This window comes from Dasypus novemcinctus, chromosome 23, assembly GCF_030445035.2.
Source record: "Dasypus novemcinctus isolate mDasNov1 chromosome 23, mDasNov1.1.hap2, whole genome shotgun sequence".
Taxonomy (NCBI): Eukaryota; Metazoa; Chordata; class Mammalia; order Cingulata; family Dasypodidae; genus Dasypus; species Dasypus novemcinctus.
In genome coordinates, this window is record NC_080695.1 from 39,256,379 (window position 1) to 39,271,652 (window position 15,274).

Consider the following 15,274-nt stretch of genomic DNA (forward strand, 5'->3'; position numbering starts at 1 on the left):
TGATTGGAATGTTCTTCCCCAAACCCCTGCCACAGCAGATTCCTCACCCCTCAAGTCTCGGCTCATACATCACCTCTTCAGAGATGCCGTTGCCAAGCACCCTTTTTCCTTACAACGGGGACCTCACTCTAATTCTCCTGTCTCCATGTCCATTATCTACATTCTCCCCCCAACTAGAACGTAGCTCCAAGAAGGCGGGGACCTTGTCTGTTTGGTTCACTGTTGTATTCCCAGGATCTGGCAAACAGCACGTGCTCAATAAACATCTGTTGAAGGAACAAATGTAAATAAGCTGTGATGGGGTGCAGGGGATAACCTGGCCTCCATTTTATTTTATTAAAGAAAGGAAATGATTTGAAAATTACTGGTGACCCACCGACAAGGGAGGGTCCGATCTCTGGACTGGAAGTTACTTGACAAGAAGATCTCACTCTTTTTAGCTCCAACCCTCCCCCCTCTTGGAGAGCGAAGAGGAATTGCCCAAAAAACATGAAATGGTAGAGAGGGAAACAGGCCTAATCCCTCCCTGACCACCCCCACCTATCACTATACTCAGTGGTTAGGGCCCACCCTGACTTGGAATTTCCAAAGACTTTCCAGTCCCCCATACATGGTAACTGCTGAGTGGGCCAAACCCCTTAAATACAAAGTTGGGGCTCTATGGAGCCCTGTCTTACCCACAGCTGGCCTTTAATTAACACTCCCTGAGTGGAATAGGCTGGAGTGGCTTAGAATGACAAAGAGCAAGAAAATAACCATATCAGAACAGCTATGAAAGAAAAATTCAATACATTTAATTACATAAAAATTAAAAACTGCTGTGTCCCCTAGCCCAATTAACAATGGCCATTATGTGGCACATGTGATACCACCTCCCTTCATCTATGGTGGTCATTTCTGGGGAAAAAAAAAATGTTTAAAAAGGGATATATATGAAGCCAGCTAGAAGATAGGGAATCGACAGATGGATCTGGAACTTGGCAAGAAGTCCACATGGTCATCAATAAACCCAAGATGCTGCTGGAAGACCGTCCCCAAGATCCTGCCACTCAGAAGAAGACTTCCTTCAGAAGTCAGGAGAAGCCCCAGATATTCCTCAAGGACTTTATCATTGGGCCCTCCTAGAGGACTGATGGGTGGGGTAATCAATCAAAACAGTAAAGAGCTGGGACTCCTTTCTTGCCATTAGCAAAGGGGTGGAATAATTAATAATTCAAAAAGCAGACGCAAGGCCTGAATGTGCTCTCTAGTCTTTGGACCCCAATTCTGGCCGCCTTAACCCTGCTTGGATCACTACTCCAGTAAAATCTGGGCATTTATAATCTATAATAGGGAATTGTAGTCTGTAAATCAGCCCACTTTATCACTTTTCAGCCCCTTCCTCTTCACCTGGGACCATGGTCTGTTATTTTCTCCCATTTCTTGTCCCTCCCTGCCTGAATAAATTACTGGCCTAGCTCACCCGACGTGTTCTTAAAATTCATTTCTGCAGCATAGTCAAGAACCTACACAAAATCTGGTAACACATATGGCAAAGGATCAATAGCTTTCATATACAAAGAATTTTTAGAAATCAATGAAAAAAAATTTTAAAAAAGAAAAAAAATCTACCACTTCAAATAAAAAGTAGACAAAAGGTATTAGAGAAGATGGCAGACTAGAAAGGCATGAGAATTTCTTTTCTTCCAGAAAAATAGCTAGAGGACAGGCTGAAACAGTGTGGAAAAAGATTTTCTGTGGTTTAGGACACCAGGTGAAGGCTGAACATTGCCCAGAGGATAGAGGGACACAGGAGGGGAATCATGACAACGAAATTGTGAGTTGAAACCAGCAGCTCCTGCTGCTGGCACCCTTCCCCCAACATTAAAGACACTTTTGAATTTTCAGACTTCTGGGCCGGAGACTACAGACAAGGGGAAGCTCCAGAGATTCACTACCCCAGGAGAAGGGAGAGAATGGGACACAAGGCTGTCTCAGCTCTTTTTTTTTTTTTGTCTTTTTTAAAGATTTATTTATTTATTATTTCTCCCCGCCTCCCATCCGTTGTCTGCTTTCTGTGCCCATTTGCTGTGTGTTCTCCTATGTCTGCTTGTATTCTCATTAGGTGGCTCCGGGAACTGATCCTGGGGCCTTCCAGAGTGGGAGAGAGGTGATCATTTTCTTGCACCACCTCAGTTCCCTAATCTGCTGCATCTCTTATTCTCTCTCCTCTGTGTTTCTTTTTGTTGTATCATCTTGCTGCACCAGCTCTCCATGTGGGCCAGCACTCCTGTGCAGGGCAGCACTCCTGCATGGGCCAGCACTCTGCGTGGGCCAGCACTTCACATGGGCAAGCTTGCCTTCACCAGGAGGCCCTGGGCATCAAACCCTGGACCTCCTATATGGTAGATGGGAGCCTGCAAGGGGCTAAAGAGATACAACTTCCCAATCTCCTTCTCTATTATCCAGGACTGATTGGTGAGGACACAGAGGGGAGTGGAAGTGTTTCTTATCTGGGGAAAGAGAGGGACTTGCCAGACAAGGCTGAACAACTGTCACTGAGAAAGTGAGAATTACAAGGCTCCTAGCCTCCAGACAAGAAGCTCTATCACATTGATGGGTCTGTGTTGCAACACACACTCCCATCAGGCATTGAAATGAAGAGGGCTGCCATTGGGCGCCATCTGCTGGCAGTCCAAGAAGCACATGTGAGAAAATAAAAAGTAAGAAAGGCTTTTTCTTTTTCTGGTCTTTATAACCTCCCTCCCCAAGCAGGAAAGCAGGTCTGAAATCAATTACTAGGTCCAGAGTCCCGTTTTGAACAACTACCAGGGAAAATCCTAACAATCAAGGTCAAGCCAAGAATCAAAGGTAGCGGTAAAACACAGCCTCCTGCCACTAAATCCCTACAAAAGAGAAAGAAACTAAGCATCTGAATAAACTATATCCTAATCAGATGCTTAAACATCAGCAAAAAATTACGAGCCATACTGAGAAAATGGAAGACATGGCCCAAGAAAAGGAATATAGTGAAGCTCCAGAAGAGACACAGAATTTGGGAGAACTTATTAACAAAATGCGCACAAATTTTCCAAATCAAATTAATGAGTTGAAAGACAACATGGCTAAAAAGACTTAAAAAAAAAAAAATCAAGAAGACATTGAAATCCTGAGCAGAAAAGTAACAGAGCTCAGGGGATTGAAAGACATAATAAGTGAGATAAAAAAACACATTAGAGGCATACAAGAGCAGACTCAAAATTATAGAAGAAAGAATAAGTGATACTGAAGACAGAACAGCTGAAATTGGAGAAGAGAATGTAAAAAATTGAGCATGGGTTCAGAGAGCTGAATGACAACATGAAATGCAACAACATACATGTCATGGGCATTCCAGAAGGAGAGAGAGGGAAAAGGGGCAGAAGTAGTACTTGGGGAAATAATAGTTGAAAATTTCCCTACTCTCATGAAAGAAATGAACTTATATATCCAAGCAGCGCACCATACCCCAATCAGAATCAATCTGAATAGACCTACTCCAAGACACATACTACTCAAAATGTCAAATGTCAAAGATAAAGAGAAAATTCTCAGAGCAGCAAGGGAGAACAAACCATCATGTACAAGGGACACCCACTGAAATTTAGTGCAGATTTCTCATCAGAAACCATGGAGGTGAAAAGACAGTGGTATGATACAATTAGGATACTGAAAGAGAAAAATTGCCAGCCAAGAATTCTTTATCCAGAAAAATTGTCCTTCAAATATGAAGGTGAGTTTAAAATATTCACAAACGAACAGAAACTAAGAGAGTTTGCAAAAAAAGAATCCACCTTTGAAGGAAATATTAAAGGAAGCCTTAGAGCCTGAAAGAAAAAGACAGGAGAAAGAGGCTTGGAGGAGAGTATAAAAGAAAGAATAGCAGAAAGGATAACCAAAAGAGTAAAAAGACAGACAAAAATATGATATGACATATGAAAACCAAAGAAGAAAATGGTAGAAGTAAATAATGCATTTACAGGAATCTCACTGAATGTGAATGGATTAAACTCCCCAATCAAAAGATATAGGCTGACAGAATAGATTAAAAACATGAGCCATCCATATGCTGCTGAAAAGAGACTCATCTTAGACCCAGAGATACAAACTGGCCGAAAATCAAAGGTTAGAAAAAGATACTCCTCGAAAATAGTAACCAAAAAAGAGCAGTGGTAGCTATACTAACAGACTTTAAATGCAAAAAAGTTATAAAGGATATAGAAGGCCATTATATATTAATAAAAGGGACAATCCACCAGGAAGATATGACAGTCATAAATACCCATGGACCTAACCAGGGTGCACCAAAATACATGAGATAAATTCTGGCAAAACTGAAGGGAGAAATAGATATCTCTACAATAATTGTTGGAGACTTCAACACCCCACTCACATCATTAGATAGAAAACTAGCACAGGATCAACAAGGAAACAGAGAACTTCAATGATATGATAAACAAGTTAGACCTAACAGACATATACAGAACACTATACCCAAGCTCAGTGTATACATTCTTTTCAAGTGCTCATGGGTCTTTCTCCAGGATCAACAACATGTTAGGGCACAATGCTATTTCAATAAATATAAAAAGATTGAAATTATACAAAGCATTTTCTCAGATCATAATGGAATGAAACTGGAAATAAATAATAGACAGGAAAAAGGTAAATTCACAAATGTATGGAAGTTATATAACACACTCCTAAATAATCAGTGGGACAAAGAAGAAATTGCAAGTTAAGTCAGTAAATACATTGAGACAAATGAAAATGAGAACACAACTTATCAAAACTGATGGGACAGAGTGAAGGTAGTTTTGAGGGGGAAATTTATAACCCTAAATACCTAAACTAAAAAAGAAGATAGAGCTAAACTCAAAGATTTAACTGAACAACTACAGAAACAAGAAAAAGAACAGAAAACCAATCCCAAAGCAAGCAGAAAGAATAAATAATACAGATTAGAGCAGAAATAAATGAAACTGAGAACAACAACAACCAAAAAAACAATAGAGATAATCAACAAAACCAAAAGCTGGTTCTTTGAGAAGATCAATAAAATTGACAAACCACTAGTTAGGCTAACAAAGAAAAAAAGATGAAAGACAAATAAATACAGTCAGAAATGAAAGGGGGGACATTAAGACTGACCCCACAGAAATAAAAAAGATCAGAAGAGGATATTATGAGAAGCTGTATGCCAACAAACTAGGTAACCTAGATAAAATAGACAAATTTCAAGAAATGCACAAAAAACCTACAATGATGCTACAAGAAATACAAGAACTTAACAAACCAATCACATTTAAAGAGATTGAATCCTTCATCAAAATTGTCCCAGCATTTTGTATGATCTACTAACTTTAAAGAAAGATAATTTAAAAAAAAAATTCTCAGTAAAGGAAAGTTCAGGACCAGATCGCTTCACAGGTGAAGTCTATCAAGTATTTAAAAAATAATTAACACCAATCCTGTTTAAACTCTTCCAAAAAATTGAAGAGGAGGGAAAATTATCCAATGCATTTTAGGAAGCCAACATCAGCCTAATACCAAAACCAGATAAAGGCACTACAAGAAAAGAAAATGACAGACCAATCCCTTTGATGAACATAGATGCAAAAATTCTCAACAAAATACCTGCAAATCGAATCCAGCAAGATGTCAAAAGAATTATACATCACGACCAAGTAGGATTTATTCCTGGTATGCAAGTCTGGTTCAACATAAGAAAATCAATCAACATAATAAATCACATTAACAGACTGAAGGAAAAATCACATGAACATCTCAACTGACGCAGAAAAGGCATTCGACAAAATCCAGCATCCTTTTTTGATAAAAACACTTCAAAAGATAGGAATAGAAGGAAAATTCCTCAAAATGATAAAAGGCATATATGAAACAGCCACAGCCAACATCATACTCAGTGGGGAAAGGTTGAAAGCTTTCACTCTAAGACTGAGAATAAGATAAGGATGGCACTGACCACTGTTATTCAACATTGTACTAGAAGTTCCAGCTAGGGCAATTAGACAAGGGGGAAAAAAAAGGCATCCAATTAGGAAATGAGGAAGTTAAACTCTATTTGCAGATGACATGATCCTGTATTTAGAAAATTCTGAAATGTCTGCAATAAAGCTACTTGAGCTAATAAATGAGTTCAGCAAAGTGGCAGCATAAAAGATCAACACACAAAAATCAGTAATGTTTCTATACCATAGTACTTAACAATCTGAAAAGGAAATCAGGGGGAAAATCCCAATTTACAATAGTCACAAAAAGATTCAAATACCTAGGAATTAATTTACCCAAAGACATATAGGACCTATATGCAGAAAACCACAAAACAATGCTAAAAGAAATCAATGAAGACTTAAACAAATGGAAAGACATTCCGTGTTCATGGACTGGAAGACTAAATATTGTGAAGATGTCATTCCTACCCAAACTGATTTACAGATTCAATACGATACCAATAAAAATTCCAACAGCATACTTTATAGAATTAGAAAAGGTAATTACCAAATTCATTTGGAAAGGAAAGTACACCCAAGTAGTTAAAAGGATTCTGAAAAATAAAAGCAACATGGGAAGAATTTCACTGCCTGATCTTGAAACATATTACAAAGGTACATTGGTCAAAACAAGATGGTATGGGAAGCAGACTTGGCCCAATGGATAGGGTGTCCACCTACCACATGGGAGGTCTGCGGTTCAAACCCCAGGCCTCCTTGACCCATGTGGAGCTGGCCCATGTGCAGTGCTGATGCGTGCAAGGAGTGTTGTGCCACGCAGGGGTGTCCCCCATGTAGGGGAGTGCGCCCCATAAGGAGAGCCGCCCAGCACAAAAGAAAGTGCAGCCTGCCCAAGAATGGCGCCACACACACGGAGAGCTGACACAAGATGACACAACAAAAAGAAACACAGATTCCCAGTGCCACTGATAAGGATGGAAGCAGTCACAGAAGAACACACAGCGAATGGACACAGAGAGCAGACAACTTGGTGGGTGGGGGGGAATAAATAAAAAATAAATCTTAAAAAAAAAAAACAGCACAGTATTGGGATAAAGATAGACACATAGATCAATGGAATAGAACTGAGTCCAGAAATAAAACCTCACCTGTAGCAGTTTGATATAATTGATGAATTCCAAACAGAAATATTGGATTATGTTTGTAATCTGATCTGTACCTGGGCATGATCGAGTTATGATTGGTGGGTGGGGACTCACAGATGAAAGGCATGGTGAAGAACAGAGTTGGGGATTTCTGATGTTAGAGTTTGATGCTGAAGACCCGGGAAGTCAGCACCCAGAGGAAGGAGAAGCCAGCCCCAGGAAGGAAGGAACCTTGAAGCCAGAGGAAAGCAAGCCCCAGGAACTTAGGAACCCAAGAAGCCTGAACCCTCACAGATGTCATCAGCCATCTTGCTCCAACACGTAAAAACAGTCTTTGGTGAGGAAGTAACTTATGCTTTATGGCTTGGTATCTGTAAGCTCCTACCCTAAATAAATACCCTTCATAATGCCCAGCAGATTTCTGGTATTTTGCATCAGCACACCTTTGGCTGACTAATACACTCACCTATATGTTCAAATGGTTTTTAACAAACCTACCAAGTCCATGTTAACAGGACAAAACAGTCTCTTCAACAAATGGTACTGTGAGAACTGAATATCTATAAGCAAAAGAATGAAAGAGGACCCCTATCTCACTCCCAATACGAGAGTCAACTCAAAATGGTTCAAAGACCTAAATGTAGGGAAATGGACTTTGGCCCAGTGGTTAGGGCGTCCGTCTACCATATGGGAGGTCCGCGGTTCAAACCCCGGGCCTCCTTGACCCGTGTGGAGCTGGCCATGTGCAGCGCTGATGCGCGCAAGGAGTGTCGTGCCACGCAAGGGTGTCCCCCGCGTGGGGGAGCCCCACGCGCAAGGAGTGCGCCCGTGAGGAAAGCCGCCCAGCGTGAAAAGAAAGAGCAGCCTGCCCAGGAATGGCACCGCCCACACTTCCAGTGCTGCTGACGACAACAGAAGCGGACAAAGAAACAAGACGCAGCAAATAGACACCAAGAACAGACAACCAGGGGAGGGGGGGGAAATTAAATAAATAAATAAATCTTTAAAAAAAAAAAAAAAAGACCTAAATGTAAAAGACAGGACCATAAAGCTACTAGAAAAAAATGTAGGGAAACATCTTCAAGACCTTGCAGCAGGTTGTGGCTTCTTCAACCTTACATCCAAAGCACACACAACAAAAGAAAAAATAGATAAATGGGACCTCCTCTGAATTAAACACTTATGAACCTTGCAGGACTTTGTCAAATATTTCCAAGTATTTTCTCAATGGGAGAAAATGGGAGAAAATACTTGGAAATCACATGTCCAATAAGGGCTTTATATCCAGGATATAAAAAAGATGTTATAACTCAACATAAAAAGACAAATGATCCAATTAAAAAATGGGCAAAAGACTTGAATAGACACTTGTCCAAAGATGAAACACGAATGGCAAAAAAACACATGAAACAATGCTCAACATCACTAATGAGTAGGAAAATGCAAATCAAAACTACAATGAGATATCATTTCACATCTATCAGAAGGGCAGCTATTAAAAAGACAACTACAAGTGTTGGAGAGGATGTGGAGAGATAGGAACACTTATTCACTGTTGGTGGGAATGCAGAATGGTACAGCCACCACAGAGGGCTGTTTTGGCAGTTCCTAAAGAAGCTGAATACCGATTTGCCACATGACCTTGTAATATCACTACCGGGTATACACCCAGAAGAATTGAGAGCAGTGATGCGAACAGACATCTGTATACCTATGTTCACAGCGGCGTTATTCATGATTGCCTAAGATGGAAACAACTCAAGTGTCCGTCAACCAATGGATGGATAAACAAACTGTGGTGTATTCACATGATGGAATATTATGCAGCTGTAAGAAGAAATGAAGTCATAAATATATGACAACATGGATGAACCTGGAGGATATTATGGTTTTTTTGTGTGTGTGTTTTCTTAAGATTTATTTTATTTATTTCTCTCCCTTTGCCCCAATGTTGTCTGCTGTGTCCATTTGCTGTGTGTTCTGCTGCGTCTGCCTGCTTGCATTATCAGGCAGCACTGGGAAACTGCATCTTTTCGTTGTGTCATCTTGCTGCGTCAGCTCTCCATGTGTGCAGTGCCACCCTGGGCAGCCTGCATTTTTTTCGCATGGGGCACCTCTCCTTGAGGGGCACACTTCTTGCGTGTGGGGGACCCCTACGCAGGGACGCCCCTGCATGGCACGGCACTCCTTGTGCACGGTAGCACTGTGCATGGGCCAGCTCACCACACGGGTCAGGAGGCCCTGGGGATCGAATCCTGGACCCTCCTATGGTAGGCGGACGCTCGATCAGCTGAGCTACGAACGCTTCCCAATGGAGGATATTATGTTGAGTGAAGCAAGCCAGACACAGAAGGCCAATGCTGTATGATTGTGCTACCATGAACAAATGTATTATGTAACATATTATATGATTTTTTAAAAAAATTATATGTATCCAGTACATTTACTTGAGAAATATATGTTTTCATTAAAAAAAAAATAGACAAAGGACATGAAGCAATAACATTAGTAGCTAAAATTTTTAAAGGTTTCAGATATAAATCTTCAGTGGCCAGCTTTGGCTCCCCTATACCCAACTGTGCTCCAGTGCTATACCCAATGCACAGCTGATCTGATACAACCATGCCTTGTGCTTTCTATTTACCTCTCATCCAGCCACCAAGATGCAAGTCAGTAGATAGTATTGGACCTAAGTTCTGGCTCCCCTACTTACTAATTTTTTTTAATTAAAAAATAATTTATTGTAATAGCTACACAGCACAAAATTTCCTATTTTAATCACTTCCATGTGTACAATTCAGTGGTACTAATTACATTTGCAATACTGCACTACCACTACCATCAGCCATTACCAAAAATTTTTATCACTTCAAACAGAAACGCTGTACTGTACCCATTAAGCAATAACTTCCCATTCTTCCCCCCACCCTACCCCTAGCCCCTGATAACCTGTAATCTACTTTCTGTCTCTAGGTATTTGCCTTTTCCAGATATCTCTGTAAGTGGAATCATACAAAATTTGTCCTTTTGTGTCTGGCTTCTTGCACTTAGCACAGTCTCTTCAAGGCTCATCCATGTTGTAGCATCTCAGAACTGCATTTCTTTTTAAGGCTATGGAATATTCTGTTGCAGGGATAGGTTACATTCTGTTTGTTCATCCATTAGCTGATGGACACTTGGGTTATTTCCATCTTCTGGTTCGTTCTTTCCAACAAGTTCGAAGCCAGGCCCTGTGCTAGGCACCAGGACTACAAAGATTTCTGTTCTTGATGAAATGGAATCACGTATGTGAAAGTGCTGTGCAAACAGAAAGGTGTATCACCTTTCACAGTAGGCAACTGATGCATGTTTGGAAGCCAAAATCTGTGATGCAGGCAGGATGCCACACCACGTGTGCAGGCGTTTTAGACCCTGAGAGCCTCATACGACAGGGTCACAGTCTGAACTTCCCTCTTCTAAACCCAGGGAGAGGGAGAGGGAGAGACCTTACACCAAAGAGGAAGAAACTGCCAAGGTGCTCCACAGGTTTCAAGAGGAATTATGCTCTTCCAGAAAGCCGCAGGAGTTTCCTGAGGACAGCGGGGGTAGGCGAGTTGCAGCAGGAGCCGCAGAGAAGTGAGCAAGGGGTCCCACCATGAGCTCATGTCTCCTCATCAACCTCCACTTCTGGATTTCTGGGACTCCAGGTGGGTAAAATAACTTGCCCAAGGGCCCGGGACTAGGAAGGGGTGGGGGCCAACTCCCCAGCCCGAGTCTACCGCCCCTGACACGCCCCGAGCGACTGCACTTGGTACCTGTCTGGGCTGAGGTTCTGGCCGGTGTCAAAGGCTCGGGCCACCAGGATCATGGACTGTCTGTCGCCTGCTTCAGCTGCTTTCAGTAAGTAATCGAATCCTTTTGTTTTATTCTCTTCCGTCTCCTGTCAGTACAAACAGGGGGGAGCAAATGAGACTTGAATTAGAAAGGGTGCTCAGGATCTCACCAATCCATCTTCTGCCTCTTCCTTGAATTATTTTGGGGGTGCTGGGGAGTGGCTGCGATGGAATTACACATTGTGAGGGGGAGCAGGCCTAGTACACGGCTGTAACGAACAACTTGGGGGCATCCGTGAGTTGCGAGGAGGAACCTTGGCTCACTCTTGCTCACTCTACCTCCTTGGATGCCACCAGAGCCCCCTGCATATGTCTTGCCTCTTATGGGCTCCCTGCTTCCATTCTTTTTTTCCTTAACAGCTTTATCGAGATATAATTCATATTTGACACAATTCACCTGTTTAAAATTTACAACTCAGTATATTCACAGAACTGTGCATCTGCAACTACAATCAATTTTGGAATATTTTCATCACCCCCAAAAGAAATCCTGTACCCCTTTGATGCCACACCACAATCTCCCCATCTTCCCCAGTCCTAGGCAACCACTAAGCTACTTTCTGTATCTATAGATTTGCTTCTTCAGGGTAGTTCATTTAAGTGGAATCTACAATATGTGGCCTTTTGTATCTGGCTTCTTAGCATTGTATCTTCAAGTTCCCATGCTGTAGCAACTATCAGTACTTCATTTCCTTTTATTGCCAAGTAACTTTCCACTGTATGGATATACCACATTTTATTTACTCATTGATCAGTTTAAGGGCATTTGGGTTGTCTCCCCTTTTTTGAGTCTTGGGGATTGAATCATGCCCCCCATAAAGACAAGTCCTAATGCCCAGGCCTGTCTGTAGAACTCATTTGAAAAGGGGATCTTCAAAGATCCTATTAAGGTGAGGCCAAATTCAATCAGCTGGGCCTTAATCCTATATGACTAGCATCCTCATCCTTATAAGCAAAGAAGATCTGGATACGGAAACAGAGGGCATAGGAAACAGAAAGAGCCAGATGGCCAAGTGACAGAGGCAAAGATTGCCAGCAAGCCGCACCAGAATGCTGGACTTCAGAGAAGGCATGTCCTGCCAAAACCCTCATTTTGGCTTTCTAGTCTCCAAATTGTGAGACAATAAATTCCTGTTGTTTTAAGTCAACCAGTTTGTGGTATTTTTCATAGCAGCCCTGGCAAGCTAAGATGGCGATTATTAATGAATAATGTTGTAACAAATCCTCGTGTACAAGATTTTGCATGGACTTAGTTTTCTTTTTTCTCAGGTAGATACCTAGGAATGGAACTGCTCAGTCATATACCAATGTTTAGCTGCTTAAGAAACTGCCAGACTGTTTCTCATAGCATCTGCCACATTTTACATTCCCACCAGCAGTGTCTGAGGGTTCCTGCTTTCATTTTCACTCCCCCACAATCCATCCCACAGCAGCCAGAGACATATGCTCTTGAAGTCTAAGTCCGATCACGCCGTTTCAAAGCTGCTCTGCGGTTTACTTCCCCGGGAGAGAAACCCAAAGCTCTCATATGGGCCTCTGGCTCACCTACTCCTCTAATGGAGGCTTAAGAATTAACAAAGAGGGAGCAGATATGGCTCAAGCGGTTGAGCGCCTGCTTCCCATATGGAAAGTCCTAGGTTCAGTTCTGATGCCTCCTGAAAAAAAAAAAAACCAAACAAACAACAAACAAAACTCTGGTAAGTTGATGTGGCTCAGTGGTTGAGTGCCAGCTTCCTACATACAAGGTCCTGGGCTCAATTTCTGGGCCCCGGTACCTCAAAAAAAAAAAAAAATTATGATTACTAAATCATATTATAGATGCCTTTATGTTATAAAATAGCAAAAGGTTAATACCTGAAAGGACTGAAGCAGGCTAGAGTGGTCTCACCCCTCTTTATGGTTACTCTAGACTTGTGTGTGCTAACCTTTGTAATTCTAGACTGGCTTTACCCTTGTTTAGAGATTAGGCTCACCCCTGTGTGTTTACTATTGTGATGGTAACCACTCCACCTTCCTTTGTGTAATATCCATATGAAAAACCTTGTAATGGGCCTTTGTCCTATATACCCCTATCCCTCCCCCCTCCCCACCTTGATCTAGGATAATAATTCTAACTTTGTAATTCCTCTGGTTTGGGGTCCACCCCTGTACATACTGTTCAGTCCCTAAATGTTTATTAATGAAGGAACCTGTGTCCAGCTCCACCCCAATTATTCATTAGCACCCCAATGTTATAAAATATTAGAATTTCTGCACATCAGGGAGCTAGTTTGGGGTCATAAGGCTACTGTGCTCCATTGCTTGTGGAATCAATAAAACTCTCTTTAAAACCCCAGTGTCCCAGGAATTGGCTTTAAAGACGCACCAGGAGAAAACAACCCACTTTTGCTCAGTATCAATTTGGCAATTCTGGTGGGACTAAGGACAAGGGGGTCCCTGAAAAAGTCTGACTGCCCGAGGCTCTGAGAGGTAAGCACAGAAATCAAGCTTCCTGCAGTCACTAGACCCTCTTGGGTCTAAAAGCTAGACAATCAGATTTTTCTTACCTCATTGGCACTCCAGGCCCTAAAGGTGCTTTAAAGCTTCAAAGAGAGAAACAGTTCCAGCCCCAAGTCCAGATATCTGTCTGGGAGAGCAGGTCACCGAGGTAGGGAAGTTAGTTGGTGGTTTGAATCCCCTTAAACTCTTTCCAGAACGTTTTCCCTTGCTCTGACCTCTCTACTCTTCCTGGTGATTTTTGGGTAACATCCTGTCTGGATTCCAGTCCCCACCCTAAGTCTGTCTGTTAGGTTTACTCCTGAACTTTGAGTCTGTCAGTCGGATATATTCCAGGAGCTTAGGTCTGCCTGTTGGTTTTGACAAATGCCAGGGCTGGGGATTGAACCCTGGGCCTTGAATGTGGGAAGCCGGTACTCAACCACTGAGCCACAGTGGCTCCCCTGAGTTTGTTCGTTTGCTCATTTGTTCATTTGTTTTCTGTTTGTTTGCTTGTTGTTTATTTTTGTTTTTAGGAGGTCCTTGGGACTGAACCTGGGACCTCCCATGTGGGAGGCAAGTGCTTAACTGCTTGAGCCACATCGGCTCCCTGGATATACTCTTGATCCTTGATTCTTAAGTCTGTCGGTTAAGTATACTCCTGAAAAGTAATCCAGAATATGGGAAGGGTTAAGTGTCTGTTCATTAAATAGTGTGTTTTACTTAGAAAAGGTTCAGTGCCTGTCTAAACTGCTAAAGTAGTGTTTTTTTTTTGTTTTTGTTTTTCAGATTTCTTTCTTTCTTTCTTTCTTCCCCCTCCCTCCATTGTCAGCTCTCTGTGTCCATTTGCTGTGTGTTCTTCTGTGTCTGCTTGTATTCTCATTAGGCAGCTCCGGGAACCAATCCTGGGACCTTCCAGAGTGGGAGACAGGCGATTACTCTCTTGTGCCACCTCAGCTCCCTGGTATTCTAAGTCTCTTACTGTCTTTCCTCTGTGTCTCTTTTTGTTACGTCATCTTGCTGCGTCAGCCCTCATGGCTGGCTGGCGCTCCTGCACGGGGCGGCACTCCTGTGCGGGCCGGCACTCCATGGGGGCCTTCACCAGGAGGCCCTGGGTATCAACCCCTGGACCTCCTATGTGGTAGATAGGAGCCCAATTGCTTGAGCCACATCCGTTTCCCTAAAGTAGTGTTTAACTGCATTTATACTGCTCAAGTATTCCTAATTGGTTACTGGTTACTGAAATTCTTTAAAATGGGAAATTCTAACTTTACTAGCATTCCTAAATATAGCCCTTTAGGCTGTAACTTTTTAAAAAGTATTTTTTATTACAGAGATTGTGATCTTACAAAAAATCACACACATGTGTAGAATTCCCAAACAGTACCCTCTCACCAACAAAACACACCATGGTGGAATACTTTTTATAGATTATGAGATAATATCATCAGACTATTACTACAAACCATGGTCCATAGCATACATTTGGCACACTTTTTCCATACCCCCCCATTATCAACACAGTACATCTTTGGCATTGATGCAAGAATATTACAGTATTGCTGTTAACCACAGTCCACAGGTCACTCCAGTTGTAGTTTTCCCATGCCTCTCCACATTCCCACCACTCTGCAATAGTGACATATAACCACTCTAGCTCACAGAAAGACATTCTTGCATCTGTACCATCAGCCACAATTCTCATCCACCTCGGGGTTCACTGTGTTCTTCAGTCCCTAGATTATTCTCTAGCTTTCTTTCAACTGACATTCACATTCCTAGACTACCC

General features: G+C 42.0%; 1 protein-coding gene across 2 annotated transcripts in view; it reads right to left on the minus strand.

Annotated features, from left to right (window-relative positions):
* The window catches only part of EEF2K (eukaryotic elongation factor 2 kinase), a 76,095-nt gene that overhangs the window by 4,672 nt on the left and 56,149 nt on the right, over positions 1–15,274 (minus strand). For both annotated transcript variants that reach the window (XM_058286287.2, XM_058286286.1), the window contains exon 16: positions 10,933–11,057. In XM_058286287.2, the coding sequence (XP_058142270.1) occupies positions 10,933–11,057 (125 nt within the window). The remainder of the gene's footprint in view (positions 1–10,932; positions 11,058–15,274) is intronic.